Here is a 24,868-nt window from a genome sequence, read left to right on the forward strand (position 1 = left end):
TTGTGCCCGACTTGCCTCCTCCATTGGATAGAGGGTGAGTAGCAGTGGTGAGCGCTTTGTGGAGAGGGGCGGAGGTGGGAGTAGGACTGCGTCCCCCTGTCACCATGGACACACCTGCAGGGGAGGGTATGGGTTCCATCCAGGGCCCCAGCTGTGAGACTAGCTCAGACTGACACTGAGAAGTAGATACTTAGCATGCAGAGCTGGGGCTCTGCGGCTGGGCTGCTCAGACCACCTTTTAGCTTTACTCTTAATGAAACACGACACTGGGCCAAGCGGCTTAACCTCCCTGGGCCTCCATTTGTTCCTCTGTAAAATGGGTATATTAGTATTCAGTGAGTTAACAGGAACAGAGCTCAGGAAATGTCCATTCTCAATGGGATGAATGTAGAGACAGAAACAGGCTACGGGCCCCCGCTGAGGCCAAAGCGCTCCACTGTCGCATTCCACCCTCTCCGCACCCCTAGCACGTGTGTGTGCCTTTGTTTCTAGTGTGCACAGAAGGGCAAGGTATGGTTTGGTGGGGCCGTGGGGCTTGTTCAAGGTCTCACAGTTAATTAGGTTTTGGAATTGCAACTCCCACCGTCGTCTTTCCATTTTGCATCTGGACCTGAGTTCTCTGCCTCCATCCACTGCTGACCAGATGGATGGCCCTAAAGGGCAGGTCCTTGAACCTGGCTGAGTCCCCACCCGGCCAGTAAGTGCTGGGTGATGAGGCGTCTTGGTAACTTCTAATGACACGGGTGGGAAGCGGACTGGGGGCCGCGAAGCTCCCGCGAGGGAGAGGACCTTCTGGGGGTTCCCTAGTCCCAAACATCCCCTACCTGGTGTAAAACACAGGCGCCGCAGGGATGGGCCTCCCCGCAGACACAGCCAGTGCTGTGCAGGCTTAGACTCTGAGTTGAATCTTGGGTCTCTCACTCTCTGTGGCCCTTGAACAAGAGCCCTCAGCCTCCATATGAAAGAGAAAGCAGCACCCCCTTGCACTGCTGTTGTGAGGATGAAATGAGCACCCTGGGAGAAGCACCTAGCTCGGTGCCTGGCACACAGCTGTGGACAGTAGGGATAGGTCCCCAAACCTCCTTTGCCGACACGTATTAGCGTGGGTTTCTCCAGGACTCACCAGCTGTGGGTGCAAATGGGGAGATGTTAAAGCTGGTATCTCACTCTGTTTCTGGCTCCGGCCCCCCCACCCCCACCCCTGTTCTCCAGGCTCTGGGGACGCATCCCATGGTGTGCCAGGTCACTCTTGCCCTGCTCACTGAGCCCCTGCTGCCCCAGGCTGCCCGATGTTGTCTCCTTTTTCCTGCCCTGAGCCTCCCCCGGCTGCCTGGTCTCAGCTGCTCTGCAAGCTCCCTGGCCCCTGTGATGTGACCCTTGCCCATCTACTCCAGATGCCCATGATCCCAGTCCTCTCAGTGGCCTTCACAGCAATGCCTTGTCCACGGGGCAAGGTCTTTCCTGAGTAACAGGGCTCAGGAAGGCAGGTGGCTTGGCCCAGCGTGCTGCGGAGTTGAACGGCTAACTGTTTCTGCTGAGCTGCCCGGTTAGGGCTCCGGGGGGCTGGTCCAGGGCAGCTTTACCCCAGTGACCTCAGTAGATGCCATGACATCCCTCCAACCCTTGGTTTCTGGGATTGTTCATGCCAGACGCATGTTAGTTGTCTGGGGTTCCCGTCTATCCCAGGCTTCTCACCACTTTGTAGCTGGGTCTATCCTGAAGTCTGACTCCCCACTCTGGGCGCCACAGAGATTGTCTCCTAAGCCCTTCAGGAACCTTCTGGAATGCGCTTGTGAAGCATGAGGGTTAACATCTCCCCATGGAAGTCAGGGGGCCTGGGAGGAAAGTTATCTCTTTAAGCCTCATGTCAACTGTCTAAACGTCTGCTCCAGACCAGCCAGGACCCCGGCTTCTCATTCATTCATAAGCTCCTTATTACCAGGGACAGACCACCGAGGCAGGGGTGGAGTGGGCTTCATAGTCCTGCATTGCCTTTCAATTGGCATGACTTCTGCACCACCCAAATCAGGAAAATCTCTCTTTTTTTTTTCCCCACCCCCTGGGGCATCTGTCAGCCTGGATGTGCATGCAGTGTGACACCCTAAATTCCTGACCACATTTCACGCTTCGAATGTTATATGGATGTCTTAGGTCTCTGAAGATAGGACCCCTCACTCCACACACACATAAGGAGGTTTGTGAATTTAAATTCCTTTTGCGCAGCTCCAAGTAGGAAAGTGTACCCAGCTGTTGGTCAGATGGCCCTGATCCTGGTTAATCGAGTTTCTTGGGAGCACGTCTCCAAACCGCCCATTCTGAACCTCTAGTCATGCCTCAGGGGACCTTTGCTTTCTCTTCCAGCTCCCCACAAAGGAGCAAGCGAGAGGTACTAGGGTAAGCACAGGAGGATTTGCAAGCGCAAGAAAGGGTTCTCCCAACCTGCCGGCTCTTCTTGGGTGTGGGGGACCTGGGCATGGTCAAATCAGTGCAGGAGGGAGTGGGGAAACTGAGGCCCCCAAGGAGACGGGCTTCCCAAGACACCAAGATGGAGACGAGGCTACTATCTAGACTCCAGGGGCGTCCTGTGCACCCCCTCCAGTCCAGCCTCCATATTGCTGCTCACAAGCTCTCATTGGGTCCCCATTGCCTTCATCCCCAAGTCCACATTCCTAAAGACTTCCGTGACCTCCCCTCCCATCACCACCGTTCTGAAGGGCACCCTGTTTTCCTTAACTGTGCCAGCTGCCCCCATCACCACCACCAGCACCCTGTGCTTTGGGGAGCTGCCTGGTTTACCCCTTCCTCTCCGCTCTCCTCCATCAGAGCTCCCCCTGTCTTCAAGGTCCGTCTCCATGGCCGCCTCCCACAGAGCCTTCCCTCTCCCTTGAGTTGTCCCCAGTCTGCCACTGCCCGAATCACTGGGTTCCCTGTTGTTTCCTCCTTGGAGGCACAGAGAGTTATATGTATGAACTGCTATGTCTACCTCCTAGGCCTTGCCTCACCGAGGCTGGGTTTCTCTTGGATGATGTTTTCTGGAAGAACTGGCTTGGCTGCAGCTGCGGCCCATTCTTCCTGACCCAGGGAGGAAGGACCCGACAAGTGGGTCCAGGTCTGGGCTGGACTGCAGGAGCACAACGGCCAACTTCCTGGGTGACTCAGCGGGCGGAGCTGAGCTGGAGTGAGCTGACCAGGGAGAGAACAAAACAGGGAAATGAGACACATGCCCGGCCCGTGCGAGGCCCTGAGCTGGGCCACACGCAACCCTGTGTAGTGTTCACGCTGCCATCGCTGAGCGGCGATGGTCACCATCCCTCTCCTCTAGCTCAGACGCCAGGCTCAGGGCAGGGAGCTACCCCCATCCAGGCACCGCTCACTGGGCTCTCTGCCTTGGCTGGAATCCCGGCCCTGTAGGCAGAGGCGGGCCTCTGTTCCTGCCTCTGAAAGATGGAGATAGCACTTAGCACTCGCTCCACGGTGGTGTGGGCTCAGGCAGTTTGATCCACCGTTGTGCTTAGGACAGGGACTGACAAAGGGAAAGCTCTCCACACATGGTGGCTGTCCGTCCAGTGAATAGATTAATTAGTGCTCCGTGCAGCCACCTCAAAGGAAGGGACAGTTTTTATCATTTTACAGATGAGGGACTTGATGCTCAGCCCATGTGATGTCCCTGGAGTCATAATGCAAAGGATGCACGCGGTGCATTTCGGGTTTCCCCTGCAGGGTCCCACCCCTAGCTGCGGCACCCGGACCAGCTCCCAGGTCTCTGCACCTCCAGCCTCTGCCTCCTTTTTCTTTGGTCATTTTCAATCCATGATGCCTTCTGAGCTTCCGCTGGGACGTGTCATGCCAGGGGAGCCGGGTACATCTTGGAGTTTGGGGCCTGTCCCTTCTCTCAGTGCTGGTACACGTTTACTGTGTGTCATTGGACAAATCACTTCCCCTTTCTGAGCTCAGCGTCCACATCTGTCAATTGAAATGGGGCAGACGTGAAAGGGGGTGTGGGTGTTCAAAGGCACTCTGCGTAGGAAGATGGAAACTACGGGAGGGGTTTCAGTAGTGAAACCTAACATGCAGGCGCACTCGCAACGTGCCAGGCACCGCTCAGAGTACGTCACCGGCACGGCCTCATGTCCTTCTCGGCACAGCCCTGTGAGGTCGGTACCAAGCTTATGGAGGAAGAAACTGAGGCGAAGCTTCAGGCAGAAGGATTCGATTCAGGGGCACATACAAAGTTGTTGGAAAGGTGACCGGGGTGGTGGCAGACCAGACTGTAGCTGCAACCCGCCGACCTGTTCATTTGCTCCCTTCCATCCCACGATCTGCTCACTCCGCTGGTGTGCGGAGATTTTTCCTGGCACCTCTGGGGCCTCTCTGAGCCCCTTCCTCTTCCCCGGATGTGCCAAGCCCCTGACATGTGCAGGATGCCACACCAGGCACCAGGCACACAGAGAGGCCGAGGAAAGACACCGTGGCTTTCACTTCTGGCTATGGCAGAAGATTGGGCCAAAACAGTTCTTTCACTGAGGATAATAAAAACTGGCTAAGATAGGAATCCAGCTCTGAAGGCGTGAGAGAACAACCGTGGCAGCCAGGCCTTGTGGGGCGAAGATCCCAGGCAGAAGCAAAAGAGGGGCGGTGATAAAATAATAAAGAGTTCAGGACGACCAAGTCAGCCAAAACCTGAGCAACCAAGAACCTGGAGCAAAGGGAAGCACAGAGAAGAGAGTCATTATTCTGCATCTCTTGTTCCTTTAAAGGCATTTGCCAGTGTTTAAGATGCATGGGACCACGGCCTGCAAAACCAAGCCAGAAACAGCAGCCGAGAGCCTAACAGGCTAGACCTAGCTTTTGGCAATCTGCCAGTGCAGGGCAGACAGAAACTGGAGATGACATCCTACAAGGAAGGGGTCCCTTAGTAGGCACCTCAGCTATGCTTTGAGAAGGGCTACTACACCCTATCAGTAAGAGCAAACCAGGAGTGACCAGTCATCATAAGTAACTAAAATGCAGCTCTGGTCACCCCAGTCACCAACTGGAAAAAGGTAGTGTGCCCCTGATCTACTGCCCACCAGGAGAAAACGACTTCCTCTCTGAATAAGGACAGCCTCATCCTGAGCCTCTGCATTTTTGCCATACACAGTATCCACAGTTACCATGCCAAGGGACAGAACCAAATGACCAAAGAGAGAGAAACAGAGACAACGGACCATAGAAATAGACCCACGTGTTATCCAAATGTCCCAAGTATGGACGTGGACTTGAGAATAACTGCTGAATAATTGCAGGAAGATAGATGACAAGAAGGAGCATTTCTCCAGAAAACTGGAACTTATACAAAAATTACTCAGGTGGAAATGCTAGAACTGAAAAATACGGGGACAGACATGAAGAATGTAACATATCATTCAAATAGATTAGACACAGCAGAAGAAAACAAAGTAGTATCCAGCTAAGGAGTCGGAAAGGCAGCAGATTTCAAACCCAAAGAAATGTCAAGAAAGGAGATCATGAGGATGAGAGAAGGTGTTGATTAAGTAGACGGATTCGCTGTGGCCACGTCGAAAGACCCAGGAGGAGGCAGAAGCCCGTGTCATAGTGCTGGCTCTGCCTCCATCTCGCTGTGTGACATTGGACAAGTCAGTTGTCGTCTCTGCACTTCAGGTTCCCATTTCAGGGAAGTAGACATGATGACGCATTTCGCCCAGTTGGTGTCAAGATCGCAGGGAGGACAGACTGTGGCAGCTCTTCAGCAGAAGTGCTAATATCCCCGCCGACCTGCAGCCATTTCACCTATAACCCTACTGCCCGGGTGGCTGTGTGAGGAGCTGGAGGGCGCCCCGGCCCTGGGATAACGACTGTGCAGTTCAGCAGGCGTTGGCTAAACATTCAGAAACCCACACGGTCCGTTCATGTGGTTTTCCACGCATGTGAGACGACTCTTCTCTCAGCGACTGGTAATGGCCACCATGGCCCTATATTACCAGGGGAGGGTATCTTTAGTAGGAATCCTCCTGAGGGAAATCCGTCCGCAGTCCTTGAAAAGGGCTCAGGCATTTGTCAGCATGGAGCTGCTGGCGACCTGCCATACACACGATCCCTGTGCCTCTACAGTGAGATGGCTGTGGTGCTGCAGGCAGGACTGGGAGCTGTGCCCCCTCCTTAATCCGTCTTCTTTTCCTCTTTGCTTTTGGAGAGGTGTGGCCAGCCTCCCTCCCTGCACACTTGGCACGCAGAGGTCTTTGGCCCGTGGCGTCTTGGCCTGGGTTCCATTTTGGGAGCCAGGCCTGGTGTTCCCCATGTGTTGCGGGCTGCCTCACCTCATACAGCACAGGAAAATCACACAGCTTTTTCCAGGGCTTTCGAAAGTGCTAATTGATGCCAGCCCAGACGCCTCGGCTGGTAGGTGGGATCCAGCAAGCACCCTGGCCTCGGAGATGCGGCTACCAGGACATGCCAGGCTGACGGGAGGAAGGGGTGTTGCCGTCCCCTGATTCTGCTGTGCAGCTTTGCCCTCTGTCCCAAGTCTCATCCCACCCCTAGCATCAGCTGAGAGCACTCGGAGCTCTCACACGGAGCCAGGACCTTGTGGGGAACCTACCGTCTCACCCAGAATCTTATTTGATCAATGCGGTGTAACAGTCATCTATTTCAGTGGGCTGGCCTCTGCCCTTGGCACTGGGATACGTAGGAAGTGCATTCTGGGCTGTGCGTCTCACAAAGACAGATGTGGGGAGACCATGTCACTCCCTCAGCTCAGACCCTCCACAGCATAGGGCCCAGCAAATGCATCACGCGTGAACTGGATGAAGGGACAGATCTCGCTTGATTGACAGCCCTGAGAAGGCAGCAGAATCTCTGTAATCAGCCCCACTTTCCAGGTGAAGGAGTGGTTCAGAGAGATTAGATAACTTGTTCAGGGTCACACAGCAAATGGGTGGTTCCATCTGGTGACCATCAAAGCCTTCCGAGCCTCGGTCTGTGTTTCCTTGCCCAGATCTCTTCTCTGCATCACCAGCCCTGGGCTTTCCGCTCATGCTCGTCTGCATTCTTTCATGCCATGTGTGTGCCAGGTGACAGGCCCACAACAATGAGGGAGATTAAGTTTCTCTCCTCGTGGAGCGCCCAGCCCAGAGAGAAAGGAGGCAGGTAAGCAGTCAGCTCAGGCCGAATAGAGCCAGGCCTCCGTGGAAGCCCAGGGAGGCCCCTCCTCACGCCAGGAATGGGCAGGCCTTCCTCTACGAGTCAGTGCCAGCTGAACCCTAAAGAATGAGTGAGAGCCAAGCACGGTAGGGTGACTTTTCTGGACAGAGGGGACAGCCTGGGCGGGAGCCCAGAGGCAGGAGCAGCTGTGACCTGTGGGTCAGTCATATTGCTTCCAGTTACAAGTACTCTGCTTTACACAATAAAGGGGATTTATTCTCTCATGTTACTGAAAGGTCAGCACATAGGGTGGGCTGCAGGCGTGGCTAGATCAGGGGGTTAACTGTATGCCTGGCCCTGTTCAGCAGTCACCTCTTCCACAGGAGCTAGCAAAATGGCTAGCACAACTCTGATTTCCACATCCAAACATCAAACTGGCCAGAGCAAAAGAAACGTCTGCCCTCCCTAAAAATGTCGGGGGCTGTACTCTGATTGGATGGAATTAGGACATAGTCCCATCCCTGGACCAATGACCTTGGTAAGACGGGGTGGGGACCCTATGCTGGCCAAGTGAAGTCAGAGCCCACCCTGGAAGGTTAATTGAGCTCAGATGACAGAGTTGCTTCTTGATGGAGGGGCCGGGGGCGGCTGGAAGGGACAATTACGGATGCCATTGGGTTCTAAATACAAGCCAGTTGTTGTGACAAGTGGAAAACGGAGCAGGAGGCCAATCAAAATGACCTTGCCAACAGAGCTGAGGCGTTGAGGAAAGTTGCAGGAGGTTGCAACATGTCTTCTTTGTGTCTCCAGGAAAGCACGGTGGATTTAATTTGATTTCTAAGCAGCCCCTCTTTCTACCAAAAGGTACTTTCCAAACTGTTACTTTCTTGGGAAAAATATATCCCGCTGATCAATGAGCAACAGGTTGAGGATGGGGAGGACTTGATTAGACACAGCAATGGGGGCACGGTCCAAGCAAAGGACGAAGGAGTCGCGCTCAGGTGCAGAGCTGTGACCACGGTGGCTCCCTGCTGAAGCCGGAAGACAGCGGTGTAGCCTGGGCACTTGTGTTACGGGCATCTGAGGAGTTTCTGTTTGCTTTCTTCGATTAAATATACTCCCCTTTCTCTCTATCCCTCCAACTATGGTCATCTGAAGACCAGTTTGCAGATGGGGTCCCCTTCAGAGCAGAGCCCCCATTCCTGGTGGCCCAGTCCCTTCCAGGTTCATGGAATCAGAGGTCTGTGGCTCTGGATTCAGACCTACTTCCTCCTTTCCCCCACGACCAAGTCACTTAATCTCTTTGAACCTCACTTTCTTCCAAAACAGGAAACCCCTATCTAGCTGGTGGTACGCTTTGAGGATTATCTGAGGACATAGATGTGTATGAGGGTGCCATCACGCCCAGCTCTGAGTGGATTATCCAAGAATCTCCATTCCTTGAAAATGGACACTTAAAGTTTAACAATGGCCTAATAGGCACCAGAAGCTCAGCGTCTATCATTTTATCTTGCCTTCATAATCATTCTGTAAGTGGAGGCATTACTATCCCATTTTATAGAAGAGGAAGCTGAGGGCCAGGAAGGTTGAGTCACTTTCCCAAGGCCACACAGCTGGAAACTAGAACTTGAACCTGGGTCGTGTAAGGCCCACATGATGGGACTGAGGCTAAGTGGCAGAGTTCGGATGCTGGGCTAGCCAGAAGCTAGGACACCCCTAAGCCTATACCCTTTCTGTTGTTGTTGAAATTAGAATCCGAAAAGAACGAAAGAGAGAGAAAGTAATGTGTACTTAGCAACCTCTAATTGTGTGCAGGCATCATTGACTGAGTTCCGAAACTTTAATTGAATGCTTAAATGTACTAGGTTCTGGTTGCAGGGAGGATGAGTGGGACAACTTCTGTGTCCCCTAGCAGCCTTGTAGAATAGGTGTTGACACTCCATTGTACACGAGCACACACGCAGGCTCAAGCGGGCCAAGAAATCGTCCATAGCCATCTGCCACGTGGGCTTGGCAACAGAGCAGAAGAGAATGGAATTCATCCCGGAGGAGGTGGGGACAGAGAAATTATATATATATATATATATATATATATATATATATATATATTTTTTTTTTTTTCTAATAAGGTATAGAATTTCACCCTGTTTCCTTCTCCCTTTTCTGTGCAGGTGACAGACAACCCTCAGTGCCTTCTTTAAGCCCGCTGCCCAGCCGCCACGTCTCTGGTGACAGCATGGACAGACTGAGCTCTAATTAAGGATCATTACACACCACCCTTCTCGGAGGACAGGGATAACCACAGAGTCTCTCTGTCCTGCACCGTGAACCTTCTTTCCAGGTCCTCACCCCTGAGGGACCCGGGACTGTCACCATGATTAATTAGCCCTCAGCCCCTTTGGATGGGAAAAGAAGTTTGATTAACATTTCATCAAGAGACGTTATCGGCTGTTTAAGGATTGCTGACAAAGCTGGCTACTTTATTTTCGGAAGAGACAAATTGTATGCAAGAAGAACCATCCCACCCTGAGCGGTCCCCTTAGCTTCTGATGTCTGGGTGATGTCCGGTGCACTGGGGTGGCCATTGCTCAGCGGAAGTGAAATCAGCCAGAACAGGCCTTGAGGGCCCCCGGGAATTCCCGCCTTGCCTTGTGATCTAGCCTCCATCTCTGGGATTTTTTTCTTCCAGGTTCCTCCTCAGAGTTGATTTCCTCCAGCCCAACACAGGAAAGCAGACATGGCAGCCGTGAGGAAAAGGACCCTCAAAGTGCTCACCTTGTTCGTCCTCTTCATCTTCCTCACCTCCTTCCTCCTGAACTACTCCCACACCACAGTGCCCTCCGCCTGGTTCCCCAAGCAGATGGTCCTTGAGCTCTCGGAGAACCTCAAGAAGCTTATGACCTATTCTCACAGGCCCTGCACCTGCGCCCGCTGCATCGGACAGCGGAAGGTCTCGTCCTGGTTCGATGAGAGGTTCAACTGGTCCGTGCAGCCGCTGCTGACGGCGCAGAACGCACTCTTGGAAGAAGGCACCTACAGCTGGTGGCTGGTAAGAGCTGGGGCTGAGTGTGAGGCTGGTGGTGAGCGGGGGGGCCCCTGGCACCTGGGGCCCTGCCAGGCGCATTGCAGGATTCACAATGTTGGTCATTCGTTCGTTCAGAAACTATGTATTGGGGATCTGCTATGAGTAAATCAGAGCAGAGGGTGCTGTGAGGACATTCTGGTCCTGGGCACCTGCAATGTTGGGGTGCCAAGGGCCCCTTCCTGGTGGGGAGCTCCGAGCAGATTCCTGCAGGGGAGCGTGGCTGTGGTCACTACTCCAGGGCTTCTTGGTCTCATTGCCTGGGAGCCTGTCGGAAATGCAGCTTCTGGGGCCCAGCCCAGCCCGACTGACTCAGGCTCTGCACGGCAGTGAGGCCCTTGGTGGTTATGCGTTCAGGAGCTTGGCACTGCCCCAGGAGATCTTATCAGAAGCAGGTGTTAAATCCTGGATTATTGCTTTACTTTTATTGTGGTGAAGTAATATTCATCATCTTAACCATTTACATGTGTACACTTCAGTGGCGTTAATACATTCACCGTGTTGCCTAACCATCACCCCTGACGGCACCCAGCTCTTTTTCATCATGTCCCCAAACACTCCCCTCTCCGTCCAGCCCCTGGCATCCACCACGCTCATTTCTATCTCTGAATTTGATTTCTCCAGGTACCTCATCTAAGTGGAATCATAACAGTATTTGTCCTTGTGTGTCTGGATTATTTCACATAATGTTTTCCAGGTCCATTCGTGCTGTAGCATATATCAGAATGCTCCTTTTTTTTTTTTTAATGGCAGAATGATATTCCATTGTATGTATCCTCCACATTTTTTAAGTGCATTCACCTCCCACATGTGGAGCCCAACAGCAGGGTGGCAGAGCCCCCCAGCCAGAGGCAGCGCAGCCAGGCTGACCTGTGTCCCTCTGTCCTCTGCCCACAGAGGCTGCAGAGGGAGAAGCAGCCCAGTAACTTGAATGACACCATCAAGGAGCTGTTCCAGGTCGTGCCTGGGAACGTGGACCCCCTCCTGGAGAAGAAGTCGGTGGGCTGCCGGCGCTGTGCTGTGGTGGGCAACTCGGGCAACCTGAAGGAGTCCTGGTACGGGCCTCAGATTGACAGTCACGACTTCGTGCTGAGGTGAGTGCCCGGACCTTCACCCCAGGCCCACGTTGCTGCACCCAGGGGTTCCTGGGAGCTGACGGAGGCGCCTTGGCTCAGGGTCAGGACGTCAAGTTCCCAGCCCTGTTATTTACAGACATACCTGGGAACCCAGGCCCCTCACTGCACCCTCTGGGCCTCAGTTTCCCCACCTGTGCAGTACGGGATGGAGATGGACTTTAAGTGCCTCTCTGGACACAGAAAGGGAACCGTGCATGGGAGGTGCCCGGTGGGCCGGGAGCTTGGCACCGAGCGGCCTGGCGAGATATCAAGATGAATTTGAAGATTCTCGTTTCATCTTTAAAATTCATCCCATTTTGCAATCTAGGCCATGATATAACTAAATGCTTTTAATGTAAAATATATTTTCCTGTCACCATGTAAAACAGATATTCCAGGAAGATGCCCCGTGTCTCTTCTGGGTTTCTGGTAATCTCCACCACTCCATTCATTCAACCCAGAGGCACAAGTGCCCCAGAGTGGGGCCGGCGATCCCCAGGCACCTTCTAGAATCTTCTCCTGCTTCTGTGACCCCTGGCTTTGTTCTGAGAAGACCGCTCACCTGGCCTCTAGGAGCCTCTGCATACCTGGAGGTCAATGACCGAGTGCCTCCATGGTGACGGGGAAGGAGTCAGGTTCAGGGTCAGCAGACTTGAGTTCACGGCTGCCACTTGGCAGCTCTGTGTCCTGGGATGTATTCTTTGCACTCAGATTTCTTCAACCGTGCAGTAGTGACCACTGGTCACGGTTATCCTTAAGGTTGAATGAGGTACGTCACGTGGCCACGGCAGTGCCTCACACATAGTCGGTCATCGGTGGTGGCAATGGTTAAGCTCACTTGAGTTAATAAGAGAGAAGAAAATAGCAAAAGCCTTTCAGCTGCATCTTCACTGTCTCCATTTTATGGATAACGAAACCAGAGGAAGGAAGGCATTGGCCCGGGGTCACACCCCAGGCGGGCGGAGCTAAAACTGACCCCCCGTATCGGGGCCCATGGGTACGATGTGTGTTCTTCTCCCCCCTCTCCTCCCAGGATGAACAAGGCCCCCACCACGGGGTTTGAGGCCGACGTGGGAAGTAAGACCACCCACCATCTCGTGTACCCCGAGAGCTTCAGGGAGCTGGCGGAGAATGTCAACATGATCCTGGTCCCCTTCAAGACCCTGGACCTGGAGTGGGTGATCAGCGCCACCACCACGGGCACCATCTCCCAGTGAGTCCCCTCAGGGCGTCTGGATGGCGTGTGCTCTGCCTGGCCCCCCACTGCTCCTTGTTGCGTGGGTGCCCCTGGCCCCCCACCGTGCTGTCCCCCGTACCACAGCCTTGCTTGTGCTGGTTCTCCAGGACAAGGCATCAGTCCTTGCACTTCCTCCTGGACCGCACACGCCCCGCAGCCCCAAGGCCACTTCTGACCGTCCGCTCTCCCTGGTCCCTCACCTCCCATCACTCTTCACACACCCCGGGCCCCAGCCTTCCTCCTCCTCAAGACCCCCAAATGGACCAGGGTAGGGTGCTTCCCCAGGCACCCTGGAAACTTCTGGGGAGGGCGCCTCGCCGGAAAGGACTCGGCATGTTAGGTCCGACCCTTCCTTATTGCTGCACTGCTCCCCGTGATGACAGCCACCTGCTTCTCAAACGAAACATGGCCATGGATGGGGTAGGGGGTCAGGTGGGGAGACACACAGTGCTGAGCACATTGGCTCTGCCGTGAGTCATCAGTCGTGTGAGCCTGGGAGAGCTCACATCTTCCGAGCGCCTGTTTTGCACCTGGCACTGAGCACACATCACCTGACAGTCCTCACCGTAGTCGTTACGATACCTCCATTCTCCCAGGGAGGACCCTGAGGCTTTGCCTCCAAAGCTGGACCCTACACAGAGCCGCGCTCGCACCTAGGTCCGATCCCTAAGTCCCCACTCTTCCTGAAGAGAAGCGGCTCCAATCCAGATGTCCCAATGCTTCCTTGTCTGAGGCCCAGTTAGGATTGGGGTACAGAAAACTGGGGTGCTGAGCGCTCAGGAGAAGGGCAGTGAGGGAAGCGGGCTCTGGCAGGGAGGAGCCTGGAGGCTTGGGCTCAGCTGCCCTCTCCTTCCACCCGGTCCCACAGGCCCTGGAGCATGAGTTGCCCCGGGTGACGTTCGACGTGGGGGCGCACAGAGCCTTGCAGATGAATAGGGGTGGGCCTCGTCAGCCCACTTGGAGCAAGTTCCCCTTCTTAACCTCTCTGGGAGAAGGCATAGAAAACAGCAAGTCCTCCAATTAGACAAGATCGCCCTCTGGTGTCTGTAACTGGCCACTGCTGCAGGAGGGGACGGGGCTTCCCTGAGAATGGCGTGCCACCGCGGCCTCGCCTGCCCTCCGTCTGCCGTGTCACCCCCCAGAGCTGCCTGGAGGCAGCCCGGTCCCCTTCCCACATTAACCACCTGCTTTCTCCTCCACAGCACCTACGTTCCTGTCCCCAAGAAGATCAAAGTGCAACAGGATAAGGTGAGTGGAGGCTCAGGCTCATTTGCAAGGTGGTAGAGAAAGCACCGTCTCCCTCTGTGCCAAGCTGTGCCGGCCGAGAGTCTCTGGGCCCCTGGGCTGGTGGAGGCTGTAGCCACCACGTCGCTGCCCTGCTGGAGAGACCAACCCTGGGAAAGTTTCTCCAAGGGGGGAACCCCAGGCCAGCAGCATCCCCTGGGAGACTGTCACGGATGCAGATGCCCAAGTCCACCCCATCCCTACTGAATCGGAGACCCTGGGTCCTCAGAAGGCCTCCAGGGCTGCTGAAGAGGCTGCAGCTTGAGAATCAACCATGTGAGCTTCTCAAAGCCAGATCTCACCTGTGTCTCCATAGCTCCATCTCCCCTAGTGGGCCCTGGTACAGGGCTGGCCAGAAGGACGAAGGATGTGAAGTGTCCACCACACCGGGCCTTTGCACACACTTTCGTATTTAGATGGGGAGAGCGAGGTCAGAAAGGTCAGGCAACTTGCCTGGGGACCCACAGCTAGTTTGTGATGATGCTAGAACTGAGTCCTCCCCGTGCTTCCAGCCTTCTGTGTGAGGCCACACTGCCCTGGGGGAGAAGCCACATGTCAGTCCACAGGGCGGAGCCAGTGGAAGGGACAGCTGCCCAGAGAGCCCGTCTCGAGGCCAGGCAGAGAGCTGAAGAGCTCACCTCCATCGTGCATAATCCCCCCTCCAGTCCTTTTCCAGGGGCTGTGTTAGGCGCCCTGCACGTGCATGATCTCTGCTGCCTGAGAAGTCCCCTTGCTGTCCTCGAGGCAGCTGTGGGTGGTGGGACCAAATCCACCCCTGATACCAGGACACCTCCAGCTCTGCCACTGCTGGCTGTGTGACATTGAGCACGTTGCTAAGCCTCTCTGAGCCTCGGTCTCCTCATCTGTAACATGAGGAGAGGGAAAGCTACACACAGGGTCATTTGATGGACTGGAGGTCATTCAGGCCCATACCAGGTGGAACGGGTGGCTCAGTACCGGTGTTCTCCTGCAGTAACAGGAGTTACCTTGTCCCCCCCTGCCCCCCCATGCTGCTGTTCCTTGGAACCTCCTCCTGTAGCCTCATATCTCACACCCTGGCCATATTTGATTGTTATTCAGATGTCACCCTCGCAGCGAGCCTTCTCACCCCAGGGCTTGATCACCTTTCTCTGCTCTGTTTCTCTCCATAATCCCATAGTTCTTTTCTAGCACCTTCCGTCTCATCATGATTTAGGTCACTGTCCGTCTTTTCCCGCTAGAGCATTAACCGCATGAGCGCGGTGTCCCCCACGGCCCCCGATAGGTAGGTGTGTGGCCTCCTTCACCAGCCGACTCCCTAAGAGCCACGTGTCCCCCTCCTGCAGATCCTGATATACCACCCGGCCTTCATCAAGTACGTCTTCGACAGCTGGCTGAGGGGCCACGGGCGGTACCCTTCTACCGGCATCCTCTCCGTCATCTTCTCCCTGCACATCTGTGATGAGGTATGCCACCCTCCGCTGTGCCCACACCGGCCGCCCTGGGGACCAGGGCTTCTCATTCTGCGTTCCCCAGAGAGGCGGGGCGAGTGTCCTGACCCCAGGCCCCCACGTAGCCCACCCTGCTGGGAGCTCAGATTCCTTCTCTCCACACCGCGCTTTCAGGAGGCAGTCGTGGTGTTCTACCGGAAAGTCCTCAGAGGTCTGTGTAAGGCAGAGCCAGGACCAATGGGTAGAAGCTCAGATTTGGGGGCGAAATAAAGGAGCAGATTATAACAGGAGACTTGCGCAAGGCTGTCGTTTCGATCTCGGTTGCTCGGTAGAATCATCATGAATCTCAGCACCCAGGCCACTTTCCCCAGCATTGCTGAGAGAGAACCAGGCACCCAGGGGTTCCACTGTCCACCCAGGTTGAGAACCGGTGACCTTGGCAGGCGTGTGTTCCCCATCATGGACTTGCCTCGCCGCCTGCCCGACGGTGCCAGGTTTCCATCTATGTTCTGGACTGTTCACTGCCACCCTGGGCAAAGGAGCAGGAGAGGGGCCACAGTGCCCCCCACTCCTCCCTGGCCCTGGGTTCAGGCAGGGCACCGAGATGTCCCTTCTTCTCACATACAGCCCGTCCCCACCCCCACCCTGTCTGGCTCATGGCCAGAGGTCTCAGGGAGGCTGCCAGGCATGTCCACCACCCCAGCCTCGCTTGTCCTGTCACCATCCCTGTCTCTTAGCAGGAAACCTGGGTTTTCCCTCCCAAAAACCATATCTCCCTCTCCTCCAGCCAGCTGCTCACAGACCCCACGGGGCTCTGCCTCAGAAACGCTGCCCCATCTCCTCCCCGCTGCTCTGGGGCCACCCATGTCCACGCTGGCACTGACTAAAATAATTGCACTTGCCACAGAGCTGTCCCCTGCCCCCAGTCTGTCCCCACACCTCAAATATGTCCTGCACTCTGCAGCCCAGAAGGCGTTTCTCTCGCTGGAAGCCCCTCCCCATGTTTCTTCTTGAGCATCTTCCACTCATTCTCCAAGACCACACGCCAGTGTCGCCTGCTCAGCCTCGCTCTCTCTGACCTCCCGGTCATTGTCCCTCCCGCCTCTGTGCTGTCAGAGCCCTGACTTTAGCCCTGCCCCTCACGGGCCACTCAGCTGGTGCTTGACATGAGTTCTAAGTGCCAAGGGCTGAGGTCTGATTCCTGCGTCCCCGATTTCCCCAGCACCCACCCAGGTGGCCCTGACAAAGGAGTCTGTCTGAACTCTGATGTGTTTAGTGCAGTGCTTGGGTCAGAATAAGCGCCCGGTAAATGTTTGTCATGTGTAAGAGGGGCCCCCACCTATTGGCCAGTGAGGGCTCCTGGACCAGATAACTATCAGCCTCAGGGAAGAAAAGAACAGCTCCTACCACCTGCCTCGCTGGAGACATTACTCTTGGCCCCATTTCCCAGATGAGGAAAGTGAGGCTCAGAGAAGGGATCTGGCACGTGCAGGATGTGCCGGCGAGCGGCAGAGCTGGGGTGCGGGGCAGCCTGCTGGGCCTCCGAGCCCTGCCCTCCACTCCATGCCACGCTCTCCCTCCCTAGCTCCTCAAGCCTTAGAGGAGAGGCTGTACCTGCCCCAGAGGTGAGATCCAGCACCTTCGGCGCCACTCACCTTCCGTAGCTTCCCACTGTGTCTCCAACATTAGACTTGACTTTTACTTAACTCAGTTTCGCGTCACCAAGCCTTTGGGAGTTCCAGAAACCTAGAGAAGGGTTTCTTGGAAACGGTGTTGACAGATTCTGGGAATGCCTGCAGGCTCCCTTTCTTCGAGGTCCTACCTGTTGCCCTGCTGTCTGGTTCTCACCTTTGCTTCCCCCCCCTCCGTAGGTGGACTTGTATGGCTTCGGGGCAGACAGCAAAGGGAATTGGCACCACTACTGGGAGAACAACCCATCGGCGGGGGCTTTCCGCAAAACTGGGGTGCACGATGGAGACTTTGAGTCCAATGTCACAGCCACCTTGGCGTCCATCAACAAAATCCGGATATTTAAGGGGAGATGACGCTGCGAAGGGTCAAGGACGGATGTACCAGAGCGCACCTCTCGTGTCAGCTCCAGCTTCTCGCCGGAGCCGTCACCTTCTGCGAACCTCCAGGGCCAGCCCCAGGGGTGTGCCCAGGTGCCCCTCTCAGCCTCTTGCATCCCCCAACATTTGACAGCATCTGCTCAGCAAGGTCACCAAGCCCTTCCAGGGCTTCAGAGCAAGTCTCAGAACCAGCGTGGGTGGGAAGACACGCTCACTGCTGTCCCAGCGCTAAGCGAAGGTGGGGACATGCGGGAGAGGTTCGTGCTCCACGCACGGCGGTCATCTGGGCTTTGGAGGACGTGGGGGCAGCAGATACTGAAGACACTCATGTTCTAAAGGAAAGGACAGTCTCCCAGGGAGGAAGGGCAGAGACGTCCCTCTGCTGAGGGGCCCAGGGCTAACTCCCAACCTGGTTCTTGCTGGGATGCTTCTGAGTGAGGACGGCCTCCAGGGCAGGACCACGGGGCCCATGCATGCCAGCACTGGGGACGAGACGACGCCTTCCTTTGCACGACGCCTGGCCTCTCACTTGGTGTGACAAGCCCATCTCTCCGTTTCTTTCCAAAGCTCGTTTATGGTGGTCGGGAGAGGGTCCTCACCCCAATGATCGTCATGCTTGGCAAGGTGTTTCTGACTCCAGCAGATGTCTTCTTCCCAAGCTGATGTGCTCTTCTCGAGTAATCAATCCTTGCGGTTAAAATTATGGCTGAGAGCAGATCTGACTACTTCCATGTGCCTTTGTACTGGGGGGGAGAAATGCATGCATTGGCTGAAATGAGGCAGATGCCCCGATTCAGGAAAGGGGACCCCTGGCAATGGCCCCCCTTGCTTCATAGCTGGGGACATCTTTTGTAGTTTCCTGAGCCAGCTCCTGAGTTAGAACAAAGCTCGGATGATACTCAACACCTCCCAGAGGTGCAGGAACCACGGAACGTCACTCTGTTGTCACAGACTGTTGGATTTTGTGCCCGTAACCTTCCAAGCTCACGCTGTGGGCCCAGTCCCTGCTGGCCACCTGCGTGGTGTCCCGGAGGTTCGGGGACCATCCTAGAACTGTGACCATCAGAACAGGAGAAGTCATACCTCATCCTCTCACTCTTCCTCATTAGCCTTCCTGATTATTTATTGATTTTTGTTGTTGTTGAATTCAGCTGACATCGTGTGCACTTTCTGGCTCTATTGCTGGTCCTGGGATTCTAATTAAGTTAGCTCCTGCCCCACCTGGCAGCTGGGGCGTGGGGAGCTTAAAACAAGCTTTATAGGCATCCTCAGGCTTGGGTGTTGGCGGTATCTAGGGCTTGGGGGCTCACCGGTCGGTGGGCAGATCCTGGGGTGTCAGGTGGGTGGGCTTGTGGAATGCTCTGTACCTCCTTTTTCACCCCACCTTCTTTTGTTTTACCTGTGAACTTGGATTCAGTCTCAGGCTAAGACTCTCCAAACACCCCGTGGAACCTCCTTGGGGCCAGATGGGGAGTGGAGTCACAGGCGTAGGAGGACAGTGAAGGTTGGCTCCAGTTACTGACATTTAACCAGAAAAACCACTTTTCCTGTTGAGAGCATTTCCCAAAAGGCCACTGCTACTCTGAGGGGGGGTGACAGGCTCCTGGTGGAGTGTGAAGGGGGCCGGTCTCAGAAGCCAAGGGCCTGCTCCCTCTGCTCCCCACAGGGCCCTGGTCAGCCCTGCTCGTCCTGGCCTCAGTTTCTCCCTCGGCAAACAAGGTGGGCGGGGAGAATTGTGGGTGCTCAGGGGCCACAGATGGTGTCAGGCAGTTCATAAGAGTCCCCAGAAATTGCATGCCATGTTTGTTTTTTCTCTGTCTGTACATATGAGCATCTTCCTGGGGAAAGGCTCCGTAGCTTTTGTCAGAGTCTCAAAGGCTCCGAATCCAGAAAACATTAAAAACAAACAAACAACAGAAAGAAATCCTGTTCCAGCTTTGAAGTCCTCCAAAGCTTAAGACTCTCTTGACTGATAAAGGCTTGTAAATTGTTGTGAGGTCAAATCCTGGAAGGCTAGAGCTCGTGGCAGAACGTGAGGTGAGGAACTCAGCAAGCGTCCGGTGGCTGGCTGATTAATCCTGGGACAAACCTTGGGAAAAGCGAGCAGTGTGGGCTGACGCCTGCGTGCTCCCCTTCTCCCGCAAGCTGCGTCTGTTCAGGCAGGTCAGGTTCAGAGCGAGCAATCAGAGCTTCTGGGCTTTGCTGAGAGAGCAGGTGCCCAAAGAGAGGAGGTGTCCCCAGCTGAGCTGCACACTGCCTGGGTCAGCCACCTAGCCCCTGCCCATCTCTCTCTCCCTCCCTCCCTCCCTCCCACTAGGCTGTTCAAGCGGTGAGATGCCTTTCAGCCCTCAGAATACCCATTTTGCAGATGAGAAAAAGCAAGGCCCAGAGAAGGGAAGTGACTTGCGAAAGTGAACCAGTTGGTGACAGATAGCACAAGTCCAACATTGTGAGCAAAAATAAGATGTTTCTTGCTCCAGGTTGAAAACGCCCAGAGGTGAGCTTTCCCAACCAGGCTCCGCCCAGCTTCTCAAAGCGCTGTCACCGGGCTTCGGCCTCAGCCTTTGCTCTGTCTTGCCCCTGGGCTGCCTCCTCCGGCTGCCCACAGTGGCCCGGGCAAGCTGAAATCTCCACCTTCTCATCCCTCTAGAGGAGGAGACAACATTTCACTCTTCCTATATCCCGAACACACATCTCTGTGTCTCATGAGCTTAGCAACGGGGACGTAACTGGAAGAAAAAAAAAGAAAGAAAGAAAGCCAGTCATTGTGGCTGGGATTAAATGCACTCAGTGATGTAAGCCAATGAGGACCCATACCTGGGATAAAGGTGGCTGAGAACCGGGTGAAGCGTTTCCCACGGGGCAATGGGCGTGTGTCGCCAGGAGAACGCGGAGGCTCCGGCATGTCCACCACACACAGCTGGGCTTCCTCGGGCCCCTGGATGCCAGCCCAGGGCTCCTCCATCCCACAGGTAGAGAGCTCCTTGGAGACCAGCCCCAGGCGCCGGACAGGGAGCAGAGGTATCTCTGCCTGCAGCAATCAGTGCTGAGCCTGAAGCTGCAGGCGCCGGGGTTGATGAGGGAGAGAGATCTCAGCAGCAGCCTGGTATTCCGGTCCCCCTCTGTGAGCAAGGAGCAGGACCCACACCTGCACCCACATCCCCCTGGGCCCCCATCCTCAACCACCTGATGGAAGCACACGGAGGTGGGTTTGTAGCCTCTGGCTCCAGGAGCAACTGGAGGCAGAGAAGAAAGTTCTCACATTGATGCCCTTTTGAAAAACCTGGCTACATCAGTGACTATCCAGCAAGCCACCTGGGCTGGGCGCAGTGGGAGAAACCAGATCAGAGAAAATAGGACATAAAACGGGGGAGCCAGACAAGCAGGCGGGGAGGGCACTGCACACGGAGAGGGCGGGTCCGGAGGCTGGATGGCATCCCAGACTCTGTGGTGGTGGCCAGAAGGGACAGCAAGACGCCAGTCCTACCTCGACGTGAGCTGGGCCTCTGGGTCATAGGTGGACTAGGATCAGAGTATTTAGAACTGTGTTGTTTGCTTTCACCGTTCTCTTCAAAGCAGCCTGAACACGAATCAAATGGAAAACGGAAGTCTCATAGCCTCTGCAGAGCTTAACCTGCCTCATTGGTCAACTCATTGCCGCGCGCCTGGTTGTGAAGGAAACACTTTCCCAAGGAAGCCCAAGCCCTGACTGACTGCTGTCCAGCTTAAGATGGCTGGACACCGGCCATGTGCCATCAGGAACCAGCAACTGTCCTCTCCCCTCCAAAGAGCTCGGGTCGCCATCATGTCCACTGTGGACACCTGGTTTGCAGCAAATGTGCCACAGGCCACCAGCTGGTACCCTTCCCTGGGGCTTGGGCTAAGTTTCGAGATTGATTCAGTTTTCTTCCTTTTGTTTGTCATCATGAAAACACCAGCTCCAGGACCCCGGGAGCACCATGTGACACCTCTGTGCAAGGAAAAGGAGCTTAGGAACAGCAGAGGCAGGGAGAGTGCATTTGATCAACATCAGACTATTAGCAACTCTTTCTTAAGATAGAGCCCCGTGCTTCCTACAGGCAGCCCACCTGCTTCCACTCCCCCGGATGCCCCCTCCCAGCCCATCGGAGATCCAGACTCGTGTTGCACAGCTTCGGTCATAGACCAGAACTGCCGCTTGTGGTCCCCTGGCCCAGGGCCCTGAGCCAGATGCCAGCTTTAAGCCAGGCCTGTGTCAGGAACCCGGCCCCCCCAGGATGACATGGTGCCCGATTGAGCTAGCATTTTACTGAATTCACATCAAAGCCAAAGTTTCCTGAGCACTTTTTTCTTCTTGGCAATCTAGTTTGGTTGGTTGGTGGTGGTTTAAAATTTGGTTTTTCCCTTCACCTTCGCCCCCCACCCTCCAGCCCTGTTCCTGTGTTTTGCAGCTGAGCGTTAATCTGGATGCGTTTTGAATGAAGTTAGCAAGAGTCGCCTTCCTCAGCCTCTGCTTCGTTTTATTTATTGTTGAACATTTCCAGTGATCTGAATCAAAGTGAATAAAAAGAGCTATTTTATCGTTTGGATGCGTTTGTCATTTTCCTGGGAAGGCCATGCCACAGTGTCCCTCACAGTGTCCATTCAGGGGGTGTTTTCAGTTCTAAAGAGGAACAACACTGTGTCCTGGGGGCCCCCTGTGGTAGCGTCCACCCTTACCAAGTTCAGGAGAGCAGCAGTGAGCCTCTCCTCAGACACAGCTGTGCCTCCCCCTGCTGTGTGACTGCAGGGAGTCGCCTAACCTCTCAACCTCAGATGCCTCATCTGTGAAATGGGTGCCCCTCCCAGCCGTGAGAAGCGACGTGAGGTCCAGAATAAAAGCACGTCAGGAGGCCCAAGGGGATTCATGCCAGCTGCTCCGGGCATTCTCTGAGTGAAATCGCCGTGGCCAGGGCCTAACGTGGGCAATTAGGACCCATCCTTTCCTAACAGATGGTCACAACCATGGATGGAGCCAAGTGCTGGTCCCACGTTGGCAGAAATCCCCCATTTCGTTTTAAAAAATAAATCTGCCAACCCAGTATGGGGACTCTGTAATGTAAAATGGGTGTAAATGACAATGCCTCCCAATTTGAGTGGCACTTTCCAGTCTGCATGACACCTCCCTGGGCATGGCCGTGAGCGCTGACAACAGCCCTGCAGGTCCAGTGAGTGGGTGCCGGGCTTCCATGTGAGGGACAGGTGTAGAAGTAAGGCCAGTGGAGGGCAGAGGTGGGGTTCAAACGGAGCCTTCCCTCTCGAGACCCAGGGCTTCCTGTCATTGCTGCCTCTTGAGGACATGAGAAGTTTCTCTGTGGTGACCTGAAGGCAGCCCCTAGTGGCAGGACGGTGCAGACAGTACCACAGGGGTCCTGGAGCCAGGCTGCCTGGGTACCTCCTTACTAGCTGTGTGAGTGTGAGCAAGTTACTTAACCTCTCTGTGCCTGATGTCACGAATAAAGTTGGGATGATGTAGGACCTACCATAGAAACGTGTTGAGAATTAAGTGATTATACTATACGCTCGTCTATTGTTAACACATGCTCCCATCCCTCCACCCCCATCAGAGAGAGACCCAGCAACCCCAAATTCATCCCTGGTTGATAGCACATCAAGCTGCAATGTGGACAGGTGGCCGGGAGGTAGCAACGCACGGCCAGGCGCCAGTGGGAGAGCTTTGCCTGAGAGAGCCCATCACACCCTGGCCTCAGGGCCAGAGCCCAGGGAAGGGAACGGAATTAGCCAGAGAACGCTGAAAATCTAAAGGCATTTCTCTAGGACCCTCCAGGTATGTGCCGAGATACAGGAACTAAATGCGGAAGCCCCCCTGCTCTGCACCTTCCTCACTCCCCCACAAATGCAGGTCCTCCGGGGTTTGGTCCTGGGAACCTTGGGAAAGTCCTCCTGGGAACACCCATCAGGCTGCTCCAAACACGTGCTTGACTGTTCAACGAAGAGCTAATGGAATGGAAAAGAATTCCCTGAGAAGGGGGTTTCTAATTTTATGGTGCAGCGTAAGGATTTTTAAACATACGCAAGGATGGAAAGGATGTACGAGCCCCATTTGTCCATTCTCTAGATTCAACAATGATATTTCCCACATAAGCCATTTGAGAGCTCCGTTTTCTCCTCGGGGTCAGGGGAGGTCGTATGCCAAGGGGAGGCAGAAGGATGCAGGGCTGTCCAGAAGGGTTTGCAAGTGGGTGACAAGGGCAGGCTGACTGTGAAGAGCAAGTCCAGGGGTTGGCTGGTGTTGAGGGCCTGGCTAGGGCTGGGGGTGATGAATCCGGAGGGGCCTCACCTGTGAGCGGGGCAGCTTTGCTCAGCCGCCATCCAGGTGCAGGGAGAGAAGAACCAGGAGGCGAGGAGGTGCAGAGCCTGGAAAGGGAGTGGCTGAAGTGAGGAGGCTGTGGGAGGAGGAGAGGCCAGCGGACTACGGAGCAGGGAGGATAGCTGGAGTCCTGTGGCTGTCAGGACAAAGGCCGTTTGCAGAAATTATTCTGAGAGCTGGAAGGCTGTGGGCATGAGGTGTGTGAATGAGTGGCCTTCAAGGCAGAGGTCGTTCCAGGTAATGGAGAGAAGGTGAAGGGAGGACGTGGGGGTCAGTGGGCACCCAGGGAGGTCCATGGGGACACTAAAGTCACTGGGATAAGGGTACAATTTGGTTAGAATCACACTTAACGTGCAGCCTGCCAAGGATGAGGGAGGGCAGGCAGCAAGGTGGTGGGTACCCTGGATAAGAAAGGGGAAAGCGTTGTAAGGGGACAGCACATGCAGCAAAGAATGGTTTTGGGTGGAGGCATGCGAAGTCCAGAAATAGCACGTGGGCCCATAGAGACCGGTCCTCACCCAGCACGCTGCTGCCGGGAGCTGGACAAGAGCAGCCGTAGGCGTACCTGCCCCAGGTGCGTCTCACAGGTCAGAGCAGAGAGCCTGCCTCTTTGCAGGACCGGGAGCCCCCTGTGATGCCACATGCCTGGCACAGTTTCTGGTACACAAGAGACCTTCAAGGGTCATGATTACTATCAATCCGCTCAGAACCTCCTTTCTGGAGACTTCCAGAGAGGGTGCTTACGTATAACCTACAGCTATGAACGTTGGCTGCCCTGAGGGCACCTTTAGATCCACAGAGCAGGTTCAAGTTCCTGTGGCACCCACAAACTCTGAGAACTCCTTCCCCTCCTTGTTTCGTAACATTTGGGCTGCCTCTCCTGAAACAGAGAGCTATAGTCAGTGTAGATTTGTGGATTGCTAGAAGATTCCTTTTCGTTCTAAGTCCCCCAAGAAGAGAAGGCTTTGCTGGATCATGGGCACCCACAGGTCCCGGAGCCAAAGGCCTGGACCCGAACTTGAACCGTCTCTGTAAAGTGGGAGTGATGATTCCTGATTGTCTGCCTCACAGGAGCGCGTGAAAACTAACACTTTATGTATACACACATTTCATTGGACAAATAGGTACGAGGGCCACTGGTGGCTGGGGACACAGAGATGGG

The 24,868-nt window shown here is 55.0% G+C and overlaps 1 protein-coding gene across 5 annotated transcripts in view; it reads left to right on the forward strand.

Moving 5' to 3' along the window:
- ST3GAL1 (ST3 beta-galactoside alpha-2,3-sialyltransferase 1) overlaps window positions 1–21,921 on the forward strand; it is a 68,091-nt gene extending 46,170 nt beyond the window's left edge. For 2 of the 5 annotated variants that reach the window (XM_019651289.1, XM_019651290.1), the window contains exons 5-10: window positions 9,312–10,189; window positions 11,120–11,316; window positions 12,371–12,550; window positions 13,777–13,822; window positions 15,184–15,303; window positions 17,160–21,921. In XM_019651289.1, the coding sequence (XP_019506834.1) occupies window positions 9,878–10,189; window positions 11,120–11,316; window positions 12,371–12,550; window positions 13,777–13,822; window positions 15,184–15,303; window positions 17,160–17,333 (1,029 nt within the window). In that variant the 5' untranslated portion in view covers window positions 9,312–9,877 and the 3' untranslated portion in view covers window positions 17,334–21,921. Of the gene's footprint in view, window positions 1–2,075; window positions 2,195–2,237; window positions 9,193–9,311; window positions 10,190–11,119; window positions 11,317–12,370; window positions 12,551–13,776; window positions 13,823–15,183; window positions 15,304–17,159 lie in introns of those variants that run through there. The other 3 variants (XM_019651288.1, XM_019651287.1, XM_019651291.1) reach the window with 3 other exon arrangements.
- The last annotated feature ends 2,947 nt before the right edge of the window (window positions 21,922–24,868 follow it).

Source organism: Hipposideros armiger, unplaced genomic scaffold, assembly GCF_001890085.2.
Source record: "Hipposideros armiger isolate ML-2016 unplaced genomic scaffold, ASM189008v1 scaffold_157, whole genome shotgun sequence".
Lineage (NCBI taxonomy): Eukaryota > Metazoa > Chordata > Mammalia > Chiroptera > Hipposideridae > Hipposideros > Hipposideros armiger.